At 45.2% G+C, this 18,150-nt stretch overlaps 1 protein-coding gene across 2 annotated transcripts in view; it reads right to left on the minus strand.

Annotated features, from left to right (window-relative positions):
* The window catches only part of LOC135056644 (protein FRA10AC1), a 330,853-nt gene that overhangs the window by 57,883 nt on the left and 254,820 nt on the right, over positions 1-18,150 (minus strand). For both annotated transcript variants that reach the window (XM_063962081.1, XM_063962082.1), the window contains exon 8: positions 611-656. In XM_063962081.1, coding sequence (XP_063818151.1) covers positions 611-656 — 46 coding nt within the window. The remainder of the gene's footprint in view (positions 1-610; positions 657-18,150) is intronic.

Genomic DNA, 18,150 nt, shown 5'->3' on the forward strand with positions numbered 1-18,150 from the left:
CAATCAAAGAGCCTGACGAATCCAGCAATCAATGGACATTTCATCGAATGAAATCATCAGCATCTCTTCCCATTCTGTATGTATGAGCAATTGCACAGCACCGTTATTGCGTGAACAATTCTCAGAGTCTGTTCCTACTTGTTACAGTAGGTTTTAGGAATTTAGATTTACTGAAATGTATTACAATAGGTACATACAATAAATATATGTATTTGTGTTAAAAAAAAGATATATTGATTGCATAAAATTACCAAAACAAGAATTCAGGGGCCCATTTATCAAAGAGTTCTATTTAAAACTCATTGTGTATAGAAAATGGTGCTCCAGCCAATCAGCTCCTGTCATATGTTTGAAAAACGACAGTTGGGAGCTGTTTGGCTGGAACACCATTTATCATACACAAAGTTTTAAATATTTAAAACTTGTTGATAAATGGGCTCCTTAGTACCATTTCAAATCAAAACTTATTCTGCAGGCATTGCTGAATGTGTGAGATGATTTCTCCCATAGAAAAACTCTATATTTCATCCAGCCCTCTGATGACATTTCTGCCCTGCAGAACCCAGGCTCTTACATATGTCCACGGTCAAAGAGCGATTATTAATCTTACCTTTTCCAGAGATCACCTCTTTCTCAACCCTCCATCGAAATCCAAACTGCAATAGGGCAAAAAATAAACATTTCTAAATATAGTAACAAATGCTGGTGCACCAGATTATAGTTTGGTTTTAAGGTTTGTGACTTGAAGACCAACTGAAAAACAGTGAATCTGGAGATGTACTGTATCCAGGAAAGAAGACGGGTAAAGCTGAACAATACAACTTAAAAGATAGATGTACTATACCTCGGACTGTCCAAGCCGTCTGAGATCATTGATTTTGCCCAATAGTTTTAAAATGGCAACAGAAATTAATGTTAAACAAGCCTGATTTAGCTATTACTTCTGTTACCTCTTTAAATCAATAGGTCAAATACCCCTAACATCAGCGGCTTTGACTAACCGCCCTATAGCAAATATACCCCTTAGTTTTGAACCGGACTCATCTATATAGGGTCACAGTACATAAAAATAGGATTTTAATACCTACCAGTAAATCCTTTTCTCTTAGTCTGTAGAGGATGCTGGGGACTCCAAAAGGACCATGGGGGGTATAGACGGGATCCGCAGGAGACATAGGCACTTTAAGACTTTAAATGGGTGTGAACTGGCTCCTCCCTCTATGCCCCTCCTCCAGACCTCAGTTATAGGAACTGTGCCCAGGGAGACTGATATTTCGAGGAAAAGGATTTTTGTTAACCAAGGGTGAGATAGATACCAGCTCACACCACAACACACCGTAAAACATGGCATTTAACTAAAACCAGTTAACAGCATGAACCAAAAAATCAGCAACAGGCTGATCGAAACCAAAACACAACCTTTGTGTAACAAAAGCAATAACTATGAACAAGTACTGCAGATAGAGTCCATACTGGGACGGGCGCACAGCATCCTCTACGGACTAAGAGAAAAGGATTTACCGGTAGGTATTAAAATCCTATTTTCTCCTTTGTCCTAGAGGATGCTGGGGACTCCAAAAGGACAATGGGGTTTATACCAAAGCTCCGTTACCTCCTTCCTAGCTTTCAGTAGAGTGGGGATGACCTCACCGGGAATACCCTTTCGCGCTAGGATTTTGCGTTCAACCGCCACGCCGTCAAACGCAACCGCGGTAAGTCTTGGAACACGCACGGCCCTTGCTGTAACAGATCCTCTCTTAGAGGAAGAGGCCAGGGATCTTCTATGAGTAATTCCTGAAGATCCGGATACCAGGCCCTCCGTGGCCAATCTGGAGCAACGAGTATCACCTGAACCCTTGTTCTTCTTATGATCCGTATCACCTTTGGGATGAGTGGAAGTGGAGGGAACACATAGACCGACTGATACACCCACGGTGTCAGTAGGGCGTTCACTGCTACTGCTTGAGGGTCCCTTGACCTGGAACAATATGTCTGAAGTTTCTTGTTGAGGCGAGACGCCATCATGTCTATTTGAGGAATTCCCCAACGACTTGTCACTTCTGCAAAGACCTCTTGATGAAGACCCCACTCTCCTGGATGGAGATCGTGTCTGCTGAGGAAGTCTGCTTCCCAGTTGTCCACGCCTGGAATGAAGACCGCCGACAAAGCGCTTGCCTGTTTTTCCGCCCAGCGAAGAACTTTTGTGGCCTCCGCCATCGCCGCTTTGCTCCTTGTTCCGCCCTGGCGGTTTATGTGTGCCACTGCTGTTATGTTGTCCGACTGAATCAGGACGGGCAGGCCGCGAAGATGTTCTGCTTGTAGAAGACCGTTGTAGATGGCCCTTAATTCCAGAATGTTTATGTGCAGACAAGCCTCCTGGCTTGACCATTTTCCCTGGAAATTTTGTCCCTGTGTGACTGCTCCCCAACCTCGGAGACTTGCATCCGTGGTTACTAGGATCCAATCTTGGATCCCGAACCTGCGTCCCTCTAGAAGGTGAGAACTTTGGAGCCACCACAGGAGAGAAATCCTGGCCCTGGGAGATAGGCTTATCTTCCGGTGCATGTGTGTAGGTGAGACCCGGACCACTTGTCCAACAGGTCCCACTGAAAAACCCTGGCATTGAACCTGCCAAACGGGATGGCCTCTTAGGCCACCACCATCTTCCCCAGCACCCGAGTGCATTGATGAATCCCCTTGACCATGTTCTGTATTTCCAGAGCTTTTTCCATCGGGAGAAAAATTCTCTGCAGTTCCGTGTCCAGAATCATGCCCAAGAACGACAGCCGTGTTGTCGGAATCAACTGTGACTTTGGCAAATTTAGGAGCCAACCATGTTGCTGCAGAACTGTCAGGGAGAGGTAAGCATCCTTTATGTCGACTGACACCATAAAATCCCCCCCTTCCAGACTGGAAATCACTGCTCGGAGAGATTCCATCTTGAATTTGAATCTTTTCAAATATAGATTGAGAGATTTTAAGTTCAGAATCGGTCTGACCGAGCCATCCGGCTTCGGGACCACGAACAGACTTGAATAAAACCCTTCTCCCCGTTGTGACGGGGGTACCGTGACAATGACTTGCTGTTGACACAGCTTTTGTATGGCAGCGCACACCACTTCTCTTTCCGGAAGAGAAGCTGGCAAGGCCGATTTGAAAAAAATCGGTGGGGGGGGCACGTCTTTAAACTCCAGTTTGTATCCTTGGGCCACAATTTCCAGCACCCAAGGATCCAGGCCTGAGTGAGCCCAGACCCGACTGAAGAGCTGAAGACGTGTCCCCACAGGGGCGGACTCCCGCAGCGGAGCCCCAGCGTCATGCGGTGGACTTGGCAGAAGCCGGGGAGGACTTCTTCTCCTGGGAGCTTGCCACAGCAGGTGATCTTTTTCCCCTTCCCTTACCTCTAGCAGCAAGGAAGGAGGACCCTCATCCTTTTTTGAATTTACTAGACCGAAAGGACTGCATCTTATTGACAAAGCTAAATATTTATCGTGTATATAACCCTTTATGAGGTCTGAGAACACTGTACGCTATCTACGTAAGAAGTACCGTAAGGGTACGCAAGTTGCGTATCGATCGCTTAGCCGTGATCGAGACGCTCAGGCGTCACGTTCACTCACGGCCAGGTGATCGCAGGCAGGCAGACTATTGGCTGTTGACTTATCGTAATGATTCGCTATAGCGTAGCAGCGCTCGGGACCACGAGGAGATCACCAGCGATGCAGACGCTCACAACGTTAAACCTTTATATCTATACCTCTAACAATGAAATACACAGTAAACCTTAGTGTAGAGACAAAGTGTAAGTGCAACCTTGTGTAACCTGATTAACTACAAAGCTGCTTGAGCGTCACCGACGCTCAGAGAATACTTAACACTATAAAGAATACACAGATACCTGGGCTTAGGGTCCGAAACCTATTATGTGTATTATGACTATTACTTGTAAAAAGAATCACAGTACAAAGCATACACTACAGTATAACATAAACCAACTAACCAGATAAACTACACCGGAAATAAAATACAATACAATTTAAGGAAAATACGAGAGAGAGTAGAGAGAGAGGGAGAGATAGAGAGAGAGAGAGAGATGGCTCACAGTAAGACAATATGATTACGGAGAAAACTTACGCACAAGGGGAACGATCGCATGCGCCTCGATATCCAGCTCCCGATTATCAGCAATGAGAACCGTTGAAGAGAGTGAAGTTGGATATGGTCGGCCTGCTATTTATGCCCCACACACAATACAATTCAATGGTCCCTACAATCTCATTGTTCATTGGACACAGGAATTCGGCTTCGCATTATAACAAAAGGTCATAGGTTGATTCATACAGGTGGGCTGTGACTATTTCCAACTGCTCAGGTGGGAGGGAAACTGGGTTTCCCGCCGCATGGGTAATAAAGTGCAAATAAGGTAAATGTTCATAAACTTCTTATGTCCATAACTATTCGCACGAGCGATTGATCTGCTTCAAACCAACACCGGAATATTGCTAATTTTATACTCTTCCGATGGATACTAAACACCACTGTATTACTCCTATCTGACCCTTCATATCAAACAAAGAGGGATTCCTCTGTTCATGAACATTCTATATTAACCAAACTTTCAGATTCTATCAAAGGGACCATAATCTACAAAATACATTATTAGTGAAAATATGTAATGATTGAGTCGCACGCTATGATCGCATAAACTCTACCGTAAATACGCATACCATGCGCCTGCGGGTGCCCGCGACTGTGAGTATGCGCACGTACGGGAGAGCGTACGCATGCGCAGCACGGACCTGTGTGAGGTGCAAATATGGTAGTGTGCATAGAGATATTTTTCTGACTTTGACAGTCCACCCTTTGGCAGTCAATAATAACTGCCACTTCCTGAAAACATTTCAAAAGGAGAAAAATATATGTCAGGGGTTAATTCCTTTCCATGGTTGGGTAAGGGAGGAGAGAGGAGTAGGTGTGAAGAGGGTATGACCTAGTGTGATAGCAGAAGCATGTGTGTATGAGTCCATGTTTGGGGGGTCATGTATCATCGTGCCGTACGTGTTGTAAATCAAGCTTCGAGGTATTGCGAAGTATACATTTGAATTCCTTCTTATCCCGTGGTACAGGTCTGTGGATGGGCTGTCAAACTTTACCGAGCTCTTTTCGGATTTTGAACAAAATGGGGAGCACATTTTAGTTGATGATACATGAATGGGGGAATATGTGATTGCTGATATCTGTGCCTGTATTCCCTATACTATGTGTGTCATTACCTGAGGGTTGTAGAAATGAAGAAAAGACATAATTACGGTAAATGCGGTGGTATTCTATGTCAGGTTAATGTACATCTGTCGGTTGAAGTTTTGTTCGGTATCGGTTGAAAGTCGTCTTCTTTGCGCTGTTTTGCTCATTAAGCGTGAGCAATAAGCTTTGTCAATGCCATTAGATTTACAAAAAAATGTTGGGCTAGCGTAATTTTAAGAATTCTAGGGAAACTGGGGATCCATGGCAAAGTTCATCAAGTGTCCATATCTCAAGTGGTCAAAACTTCGTCTTTGGTCTATCCGTTGTCTGTATAGCGTCTCATCAACTTCCTCGTCCAAGGGGGTCTTGTTATCTTGGAGAAAAACCAGAAAAACAGGTGAAAGAAACGGACCATAGAAATCGCATTTTCATCACATCATTGTTTCTATCGTTGGGTCGTAAATCAAATCCAGGTTAATTACAGTTTCCTCACTCCTCAAACTCATCACTCTGGTACTTTGTTTGCACCTCATTAAAGCCTGCCCGCATCTAAATATCAATCCAATCGATATAACGACACCTAAAATACATAGGAGAAACTTTCCAACATCCATTATGACTCCTTGAGCCCAGTCTCCTAAACCAGAGAACCAATTTCGCGGGTTCAACCATGACACCCAACCAGTCAGCTCATTACCTACAGCAGCAAGAGTGAGATTGTGTTTTCGGCGAAATTCCCACTTCAATTGGAGAATATCGTCCATCTTTTGGTCTATGACCTCGACCGGATCCTCGGTGCTATTTGTGATATACGTGCAACACTTTATGCCGTACTGTGTTGCCAATGTAACACAATATCCGCCTGTCACTGCTGTGAGGTAATTAAGAACCATTCTATGCTGTACCAGTTCTGTTTTATAAGCTTGGAGTTCTCTTCCAGTGTATCTAAACGTGTCATCATACATTTCAGTGATATTATCTAACAAATTGGCGAGTGCGGAAATGTATCTATAATTCATCACTCCTCGAGCGGTGCGAGTGAAATCTAACGCCACCAGAACCTGAATCCCGGTGGATTCATGGATCAGATCAGAGGCCGGATGCTCTAACCTTTCTGACAGTTGTCTTTTAACGAGGTGCTCGTAATGAGTGTGAGTATAAGGAGCTTGGGCACCACGGTGTATGTCTTTCATTTTATCATGTGTTACAGTCATCACTTCAGGCAATACTCTTCCAATATAACACAATCCTTCAGAGTTTGGGGCAAGCCACTTGTACGCCTTTCTCCCGCATATGAAATATGCATCATCGGGGAGAACATATGGGACGGAGAAAGACATTACCATATTACACACCTTCCAGGTGAAATCTCCTAGCCCTAATTCTTCCATCTGCTTAATGCACGTATCAGGTTGTACGATATGTGCACAGTATCCTGGTGATACTTCTCCAACTCTAGTAATCCTATTTCCTAGGGTGTATCTATACCGGAAAGATTTTCCTCTACTGGCTATGTGGCGTACAAGCTCTGTATCTGTAGGCATTCTATCTGCTCTATGTGAAAAGGTCATGGTGTGGTTACTCCATGATACTTCCCAATTTCCCGGCTTTCTGGGATTGGAGATGTTAAAACATAATAGGGACCTATCCACGTGGTATTGGTGGAGCTTCAAACTAGGAGGGCTGGAGATATTAAACCTCCGGTCCACCGGTCTCCCACCATTTAACTCAAGTACCTCCCCTATCGTTAAAGGAAATGGTACTAGCCCTGATTTGCTATGACCCTGAGGTACTTGAGAGCATACCCAACAATCTGTTTTGTTTAATACATTACCCACTAAGGAGTGATAATCACTCAATGGATGTCGGTCCATATGGATATTAAAACTGGATTGGCATTTCTTAATGCACCCATCTTCAATGACATTGTTACAGAGCCTACAGATACAATTTTCTTCAGCTAACAATCCGTCACAATTCCTTCTATGGTCAATGCTATCGGATCGTTTTCTGATACTCGCCTTTGCTTGTTGGTTAGGTTGATCTTGGAAAACTACGCCTCCATCATCATAATCGGAACCCATTCCAGAACCTCTCTCGACCTCCATGGTACTCTCGCCGGAACAGACTGCTCTGGTCAACATCATGGTCAACAGGAAAATCCGGATCACAGTCTCTTGGGGCAAGTCCATCTTTGAGGAGGAGACGAAGAAGAATGAGAAGGAGGAAAAATACATTTGAGGGAGAGGGGATGGGAAGTGGAGAAAACAATAAAAGGGAGTGGGGAGTCGACAACAGCTCTCGGTCTTCAAGGCTCAGGTGCCGCCTCAGTCCTCCTGGAACAGACACTCCAGTGATACAACCTCTACCGTCTGTTCCTTATCACGGGACTTCTCTGGATCAGCAACCTTCTTGCAGTGGGATGAATGGACCCAAGTCTCTCTCTCAGCAACCTTCAATGCCGTAGTGCTAGTCAATAAGACCTGGTATGGTCCTTCCCATCTGTCAATAAGGCAACCTGAGCGTAGAAAATTCCGTATCATTACATAATCCCCAGCTTCAATGTCATGACAATTACTATCAGGTAGATCAGGAATCACCAACTTCAGATTATCATTTTGATTCCTTAACTGTTTACTCATGTTAATCAAGTACTTTACAGTTACTTCACTGTTACATTTCAAATCATCCTGAGGGTTAATCATGACATGCGGTTGTCGACCAAATAAGATTTCAAAGGGGGACAGATTAAGAGGGGACCTGGGAGTGGTTCTGATACTGTACAATACAATGGGTAAAGCTTCTGGCCATGTCAATCCTGTCTCTGCCATCACTTTACTCAATTTATTTTTAATAGTGCTGTTCACTCTTTCGACCTTCGCACTCGCCTGTGGACGGTACGGAGTGTGCAGCTTGCTATCAATTCCCATCAACTTACACATTCCCTGAAAGACATCACCTGTAAAATGGGTACCCCTATCACTTTCGATTATTCTAGGGATACTATATCTACATACAAATTCCTGCACAATTTTCTTAGCTGTAAACATAGCGGTATTTGTAGCTGCAGGAAATGCTTCGACCCAATTCGAGAAAACATCTATACAAACAAGTACATATTTCAAATTCCGACAAGGGGGTAATTGAATGAAGTCAATTTGTATTACCTGGAAAGGGCCGCCGGCAGGTGGGATATGGGATGGTTCTGTAGGTATTGCCTTTCCAATATTCTTTCTCAAACAGGTAAGGCATGACATTGCTCTTTTACTCGCATGAGAGGAGAATCCTGGGGCGCACCAATAGGCTCTTACCAATTTGCACATCCCTTCCTTGCCTAGATGAGTCAGCCCGTGAGCTGCCTCAGCCAGACATGGAAGATATGCTCTGGGGGCCACTGGTTTACCATGTCCATCCGTCCAGAGTCCTGAGGACTCTTGGCCACATCCCTTTGCCTTCCAGACTGCCTTTTCCTGTGTGGAACACAAATTTTGCATTTCACACAACTTCTGTGTGTTAATGGTATTAAATACCATTAATTGTGTGGTGTCTGTCTGTATGGGGGTAGCAGCTGCTAACTTAGCAGCTTCGTCTGCTCGGCTGTTACCAAGTGATACCGGGTCTTGGCTATATGTGTGTGCTTTACATTTGATAACAGCCACTCTGTCGGGTTCCTGTATCGCTGTTAGAAGCCTTTTTATGTGGGCTGCATGCGCTACCGGTGTACCAGCTGCCGTCATGAAATTTCTGAGGCGCCATAGGGCTCCGAAATCATGGACTACCCCGAATGCGTATCTAGAATCGGTGTAGATATTGGCTGACTTAGCCAATTCACATGCTCTGGTTAGGGCGACCAGTTCAGCAACCTGGGCTGAGTGAGGTGGGCCTAGCGGTTCAGCTTCTATGGTGTCTTGGTCATCTACGACTGCGTATCCAGTACACAAGTCTCCCGAGTCTGACTGTCTGTGACAACTACCGTCCGTGTAGAACGTGAGTTCTGCATCTTCCAGTGGGTTGTCACTGATGTCAGGCCTTGCGGTAAAATTTTGGGTCAAATATTCCATACAATCATGTGTATCTTCCTTTGTATTAAATCCTCCTTCCCCAGCACTCTCACCTTCCACCCTTTGTGCCTGACCAGGCACACCTGGGAGATATGTTGCAGGATTTAATGCACTGCATCTCCTTATGGTGATGTTTACGGGGGCCATTAGTGCCAATTCCCATCTTGTAAACCTCGCTGATGAGACGTGTCTGGTTTGGGCAGAATTCAATAAGGCTGATACTGCATGTGGCGTATGGATTGTGAGGTTGTGGCCTAGCACGACATCTTCGCTTTTTGTCACTAGCAATGCTATCGCAGCAACGCTTCGCAAGCATGTGGGGAGGGATCGCGCTACCGTATCTAGCTGAGCGCTGTAGTATGCAACTGGCCTGCTGGCATCACCGTGTTTTTGGGTTAGTACACCTGCTGCGCAACCAGCACTTTCTGTTCCGTATAGTTCAAAGGGTTTCCTATAGTCTGGCATACCTAGCGCTGGCGCCTGCGTTAGGCACTGTTTGAGTCTCTCAAATGCTGTTTCGGATTCGTCTGTATGAAAAATCCTATCAGGTTTGTTTGAGGAGACCATTTCCTGCAAAGGTAACGCCAATATGGAAAACCCTGGGATCCAATTACGGCAATACCCACACATTCCTAAAAACGTTCTGATCTGTTGCTGGGTTTGTGGTAGGGTCATGTCTCTAATTGCTTGGATTCTATCAGCGGTCAGGTGTCTCAGTCCTTGTGTTAGACAGTGTCCCAAATATTTTACCTTAGTTTGGCATAATTGCAACTTGTCTTTGGAAACCTTGTGACCTGTGTCTGAAAGATGAAACAGGAGCTGTTTCGTATCCTTCAGAGATGCTTCCAGTGAATCTGAACACAGTAATAAATCGTCCACATACTGTATCAATACTGATCCACTGTTTGGTTGAAAAGACTGTAAACAATCATGCAAAGCCTGAGAAAATATACTTGGACTATCTATGAAACCTTGGGGTAATCGAGTCCACGTGTATTGGACTCCTCTGTATGTGAATGCAAACAAATATTGGCTGTCAGGGTGCAGAGGTACCGAAAAGAAAACGGAGCAGAGGTCAATAACAGTGAAAAATTTGGCAGTGGGAGGGATTTGCATTAGGATGACAGCTGGATTTGGCACTACGGGGAACTGACTCTCAACTATTTTGTTAATCCCCCTTAGATCCTGCACTAGCCTGTAACCCCTCCCCCCACTCTTCTTAACAGGGAAGATGGGACTATTGGCAGTGCTGGACGTTCTTACCAGAATGCCCTGTTGTAGCAAGCGCTCTATTACTGGGTAAACTCCTAACTCCACCTCTGGCTTCAGAGGATACTGTGGGATTTTTGGAGCTATCCTACCATCTTTTACTTGTACAACTACTGGAGCTACGTTTGCCATTAATCCAGTGTCCTGTCCGTCTTTTGTCCAAAGTGACTCTGGTATCTGAGATGTCATCTCTTCTATTTGGGATGGATTCCTATTTGTCATAATGGTATGTGACATTAATTTTGATGGGGAGTCTAACATGTCTCGCACTTCCTGAGCGTGTTTCTCAGGTATGTCCAAGAATACACCTTCAGGAGTACAATAAATGACGCACCCCATTTTACACAGTAAGTCTCTTCCCAGGAGATTGGTTGGTGCCGATGCAGCCAGCAAAAAGGAATGCTTGGTATGCAAAGGCCCTATTGTAATCTCGGCTGGTTTGCTAACAGGGTAGTGCTGGACTACTCCTGTTACTCCCATGGCTGGAATTGTCCTACCAGTGGTTCTCATGCCCACTGTCGAATTTATCACTGACTTGGCCGCCCCTGTGTCTACAAGAAAGTTTAAAGTTTTACCAGCTACATTGATTGCGACCTCGGGTTCACTTTCAAGGTTGGCAATCAATTTCACTGGCTGCAGATTACAGGTATGGCCACACCCCTATTGGGTATGGTGACCTCCCTGAATCCCGCTGGCAGCAACTATTTGTGAGGGAGATAGTTGGGAACTACCAGAGGCATGCCAGTCTCTGTTTGGGGGATATCTTTTTGTTTCCCCTGTATGTGGCTCATAACTCCGTTTCTGCGGACCTTGCTCCCAATGTCGTGTGTCGTGTCGTTGTCTAGGGGGTTGGTATGTGTTTCGTGAATTCTTTACTCTACAATCTCGTGCCATGTGTCCCTGTTTGTGACAAGAATAACAAGTAACCATACTTGACTTACCCACAGGATTTGGTGATACAAACAAAGGCTGCCTTGTGGTCAGAGCCTGTATACTTACTGACATTAATTTGTCACCTTGTTGTTCCCTGTGTCTGGTGATGTTTCTGTCGTGATCAATAGCAGCCTCTCTCAAAGTAGCCACAGACAGACCTCGCCAACATGGTTGCGTGGTCTGTACCCTAGTCTTCAATGACTCTTTTAAACCATCCATCAGTACCGATACTGCTACTTCCCGATGGTTTGTGTCTGTTTTAATGTCCTCTATACCTGTGTATTTTGCCATTTCTAATAATGCTCTGTGAAAATACTCTGCAGCTGTCTCTGACTCCTTCTGTTTAATGGAGAATATCTTATTCCATTTAGCTACTGCTGGGAAATACTCTTTTAGCTGCAAGTTTATTCTTTTCACATTATCTTGGTTGTACACATCTGTAAGAGGTACATCATGATCTAGTCCGCAATCAGCTAAAAATTGAGTTGCGTCGACATTTGAGGGTAAACATGCTCTCAGCAATATCTGCCAGTCTTTATTGTTGGGCTCTACAGTGTTACCTAAGTCTCTGATGTATTTTTGACTGGCAACTAAGTCTTTTCTAGGGTCAGGAAATTCAGACACTATGGTCCTTAATTCCATTCGGGAAAATGGAGTGTACATGGCAATGTTCCTAATGGGAGTGGCTCCTGATGCGTCTGTTTTCCCATTTGGCACTGCTATTACTCTAACAGGTGTAATTCTAACAACCTCATTCTGTGTAGATTCTACAGGCTGTGGTGAAATAGTTTCAGCATAATGCATGGTGCCGTACTTACCGGTTGATACGACCTCACCTATCCCTCCGCTAGGGGCCTTTACTAATCTCGTGGGTGGAGCTGTGCCTACTGTGGTCTCTGCTATGGTGGCTGCTAGAGAGAGCGCTGAAATCGTTGTCGCTTCGTCCTCTTGATCACACTCCTGAGGAAAGTTCAAAACAGGGTACAACTTGCACGGGTTAATACTTGTATGGGTTAATGGGTTAACATTATCATTAACATTTACACAGTTACTAAGTGATTTTGTGTTACACCTTAGTGCGTCTTTCTCCGTAATCAACTTCTCTCCTGATATATATGGTGGCGGCGGGGCCGTGGCAATTAGTTTTCTGTTAGAGCCAGATCCCGCCGCCTGAGCCAAACCTCTCTGTATCTCACCTTCCTGTTGCCACAACTGTAAATAATCATAATGCTGAATTCGTCTCTTTGTTGATTTTATGAGACATATCCTCCTCCTTAAATTTTGTAACACTTCTGAGCTGAAGCTCCCTATTCTCGGGAATTTCTCCCCGTCATGCACAGTCATTCTCTCCCATTCATCACATAAAGTTTCTGTGTGACTTCCATATTTCTCACACATGATATACCTGGCCGACCCAATTGGCCGGACCACTGAATCAACCCGAACCGAGGTTGATCGCCCCCTACCTGAACAAGTGGCCCCCATAGTTCGAAAGTGTTGCTTTATTTAGCCAACCCTTTACGAAAAACCAAATGCCAACAATAGGCTGACGGTGGCGGTTTACCGAGTACCCCACTCACTCGCCCACGCCGACCTATATGACCTGATCACACCGATATGGTGCTGGCGTACTCGACCTAGGGCCCCTGCGACCTGAACCTCTATTTACTGGAACCTGTGAGGGTTATCCGAAGAACACTTACTCTTTCCAGTAACTATTGGTTGCTGGATAGTTCCTGAGTGAGCAGCGAACTTCCCTTAAAATAAAAAAAATTACACAAATCACGTTAGAGTGTACAGATAGCGTTTGTGACCCCTTTACTCTAATGGTATTAGGTCAGATTACTAACTACTGCACACACTTACGTGCGGTCCAGTCGTTCAGTACACAAACAACTAAGCTTATGTACGGAAAGACCAATGGAATCGAAACTTACGACTGCGAATTCCTTCAGCCAGAGCTTATATGGCCTATATGGGTGTTGCACCAACCCTTTTCGGTGTTGTGCCTGTGAACTGTATAGCGGACTTCCTTGTCGGCTGTACCTGGACCTCCTGGTCTGTTATGACCTCCTGGTCTTGTTACAGTGTGACCTCCTGGTCTTGTTAGTATGACCTCCTGGTCTGCTATACTCTAATGCTCAAAATTGTATTTAACCAGAGATGCCTCCCTAGCCACCGTGCACGTCACTTACACGCATGTACCTCACGAGTACTCGACTTTTCTTGTGGTTCAACCTTTAAAAATTGTAAAAACACTCACTCATCACATGTACACTTTTGTTTCTATTTCTATTTCTGCGCAGAAATTTCCTTTAGCCCAGCTGTGTTACCAATTAGGAGCAGGATCTGTTAAACTAAATTTCAGACTTTCTAAAAATAGACTTGCGTTATTTATCGCCTTTTGCGCTATTTACCGCTTAGCGCTAACTATCGCCTTTGCGTTAATTATCGGTTTGCGCTAAAATTCAACTTTTCGTGATATGAGCTACGTGGGCGTAACCGGACGCTCCGTTGCGTAATGTACGCTGCGTGCGTCGGCCTTTGGATTGCGTACGCTAGTCTTTGTTAGAGACACGTGTACGCAATGCAGAGATCCACCGTAACACAATATACTTTTATCAATGTAGACGATCCCTGATCATCTACCGCGTACCCCACTGGCTTTGCCTTATCTCCCAGGCAAACCTGTGTGTTTCTCTACACTTTTAACTATTACCTCTATTTTTAAACTATGAAATAACAGCAAGTCTCTTTTAGCACTTTTCTATCAACTATAAAATTGGCAAACAGGATAGTGATATACGAAAATGAAAAAGAAATGCAGATATATGTATGCGTGCGTGTGTACGCAAGACAGAAGACAAATAAACAGTTTTAAAAGACACAAGCGTTTTGTTCTTACCTCCGGTTCCCGGATTCCTTCAGCACTCTTTTATCTAAGCGAAGCAGACGCTTATCCCGTCAGCACTACGAGACAACCTCCCGCCTTTGCTGAGGGATAATGTCTGCTGATCTACCTAGTGCAGATATGTGAAGGACAGGACGAGCCGCTAATTGACAAAGCTAAATATTTATCGTGTATATAACCCTTTATGAGGTCTGAGAACACTGTACGCTATCTACGTAAGAAGTACCGTAAGGGTACGCAAGTTGCGTATCGATCGCTTAGCCGTGATCGAGACGCTCAGGCGTCACGTTCACTCACGGCCAGGTGATCGCAGGCAGGCAGACTATTGGCTGTTGACTTATCGTAATGATTCGCTATAGCGTAGCAGCGCTCGGGACCACGAGGAGATCACCAGCGATGCAGACGCTCACAACGTTAAACCTTTATATCTATACCTCTAACAATGAAATACACAGTAAACCTTAGTGTAGAGACAAAGTGTAAGTGCAACCTTGTGTAACCTGATTAACTACAAAGCTGCTTGAGCGTCACCGACGCTCAGAGAATACTTAACACTATAAAGAATACACAGATACCTGGGCTTAGGGTCCGAAACCTATTATGTGTATTATGACTATTACTTGTAAAAAGAATCACAGTACAAAGCATACACTACAGTATAACATAAACCAACTAACCAGATAAACTACACCGGAAATAAAATACAATACAATTTAAGGAAAATACGAGAGAGAGTAGAGAGAGAGGGAGAGATAGAGAGAGAGAGAGAGATGGCTCACAGTAAGACAATATGATTACGGAGAAAACTTACGCACAAGGGGAACGATCGCATGCGCCTCGATATCCAGCTCCCGATTATCAGCAATGAGAACCGTTGAAGAGAGTGAAGTTGGATATGGTCGGCCTGCTATTTATGCCCCACACACAATACAATTCAATGGTCCCTACAATCTCATTGTTCATTGGACACAGGAATTCGGCTTCGCATTATAACAAAAGGTCATAGGTTGATTCATACAGGTGGGCTGTGACTATTTCCAACTGCTCAGGTGGGAGGGAAACTGGGTTTCCCGCCGCATGGGTAATAAAGTGCAAATAAGGTAAATGTTCATAAACTTCTTATGTCCATAACTATTCGCACGAGCGATTGATCTGCTTCAAACCAACACCGGAATATTGCTAATTTTATACTCTTCCGATGGATACTAAACACCACTGTATTACTCCTATCTGACCCTTCATATCAAACAAAGAGGGATTCCTCTGTTCATGAACATTCTATATTAACCAAACTTTCAGATTCTATCAAAGGGACCATAATCTACAAAATACATTATTAGTGAAAATATGTAATGATTGAGTCGCACGCTATGATCGCATAAACTCTACCGTAAATACGCATACCATGCGCCTGCGGGTGCCCGCGACTGTGAGTATGCGCACGTACGGGAGAGCGTACGCATGCGCAGCACGGACCTGTGTGAGGTGCAAATATGGTAGTGTGCATAGAGATATTTTTCTGACTTTGACATTATACTGAGGCGTTTTCTTTTGCTGTGGAGGGACAAAAGGTAGAAAAGATGACTTACCCGCGGTAGCTGTAGCTACCAGGTCCGCGAGTCCCTCACCAAACAAAACACCACCTTTATACGGCAGTGCCTCCATAGCACTCTTAGAGTCAGCATCACCATTCCATTGATGAGTCCATAATGCTCTCCTAGCCGAGATTGCCATGTCATTGGCCCTTGATCCCAAGAGGCCAATATCTCTCGCAGCCTCCCTTAGATAGACTGCAGCATCCCTGATATGACCCAGCATCAAAAGAACGCTATCCCTATCCAGGGTGTCCAAGTCAGGTAATAAGTTATCTGCCCACTTTTCAATTGCACTTCTCACTCATGCTGATGCCACTGCAGGTCTGAGCAGTGTACCCGTAGTGACATAAATGGATTTCAAGGTAGTTTCCTGCTTACGATCCACAGGATCCTTTAGGGCCGCCGTGTCAGGGGACGGGAGCGCCACCTTCTTGGATAGCCGTGCTAGAGCTTTGTCCATATTGGGGGTCGACTCCCACTTTTTCCTATCCTCAGAGGGAAACGGGTATGCCATAATAATTCTCTTGGGAATCAGCAACTTTTTGTTAGGAATTTCCCAAGCCTTTTCAAAAAGAGTATTCAGTTCATGAGAGGGAGGAAACGTTACCGGAGGTTCTTTCCTTTAACCATACAGACCCTTGTCTCAGGAACAGCAGGGTCTTCCGTGATATGTAACACTTCTTTTATTGCCACAATCATGTACTGAACGCTCTTAGCCAGTTTAGGATTCAACCTGGCATCACCATAGTCGACACTGGAGTCCGAATCCGTGTCGGTATCTGTGTCTGCTATCTGGGTAAACGAACGTTTCTGTGACCCTGAGGGGGTCTGAGTTTGTGACAAAACATCATCCATGGATTGTCTCCATGCTTGGTTCTGAGACTCAGATTTGTCTAATCTCTTATGCAACGAAGCCACACTTGCATTTAAGACACTCCACATATCTACCCAATCAGCAGTCGGCGGTGCCGACAGAGTCACTCCCACATTCTGTTCTGCCCCCACACCAACCTCCTCCTGGGAAGAGCATCAGCCTCAGACATGTCGACACACGCGTACCGACACCCACTATCACACTGGGCTATAGGGAACAGACCCACAGTAAAGCCCTTCAGAGAGACAGAGAGGGAGTTTGCCAGCTCACACCCAGCGCCTCACCCGGTCTGAAGGAATATACAATGCCCCAGACCTTGCAGCGCTTATATATATATATATATATATATATATATATATATATATTCAACACCAAATATGCTGTGCCCCCCCCCCTTTTTGCACCCTGTTACTTGTGACAGAAGTGAAGGGCCAGGACCAGCGTCTCTGCAGCTTGCTGTGAAGAGAGAGAGAAGATGGCGCTGATAAGAGCTGGAAGGACGAACCCCCACCCCCTAAATGGCACGCTTGTGTCCCGCTTATTTTTATACTGGCGGGGGTCTGTATACAGTGCCTGCGCACTGTATACCTCTTTGCCAGATCTAAAAAGGGGTTTTATTGCTGCCCAGGGCGCCCCCCCTGCACCCGTGTAGTGCCGTTTGTGAGCGGGAGCAACGGGGCGCAGCGCAACCACTGCGCGGTACCTCCGAGACTGATGTCTTCTGTCGCCTTCACTGAAGTCTTCTTTGCTTCGGTTACTCCCCCGGCTTCTCTCTTCTGGCTCTGTGAGGGGGACGGCGGCGCGACTCCGGGAACGAGCAGCTAGGCTATACCAAGTGATCAGACCCTCTGGAGCTAATGGTGTCCAGTAGCCTAAGAAGCAGAGCCTTTAACTCACAGAAGTAAGTCTGCTTCTCTCCCCTTAGTCCCACGAAGCAGGGAACCTGTTGCCAGCAGGTCTGCCTGAAAACAATAAACCTAACATAAAGTCTTTTCAGAGAAACTCAGTAGAGCTCCCCTGTGTGTGTCCAGTCTCTCTGGGCACAGAATCTAACTGAGGTCTGGAGGAGGGGCATAGAGGGAGGAGCCAGTTCACACCCATTTAAAGTCTTAAAGTGCCCATGTCTCCTGCGGATCCCGTCTATACCCCCTATGGTCCTTTTGGAGTCCCCAGCATTCTCTAGGACGAAGGAGAAAACCCATTGTACAAAACTGTGGTGGCCAGCACAAACCCCAATGGAAATGATATGATGTTATGCTGTCA

Source organism: Pseudophryne corroboree, chromosome 3, assembly GCF_028390025.1.
Source record: "Pseudophryne corroboree isolate aPseCor3 chromosome 3, aPseCor3.hap2, whole genome shotgun sequence".
NCBI lineage: Eukaryota > Metazoa > Chordata > Amphibia > Anura > Myobatrachidae > Pseudophryne > Pseudophryne corroboree.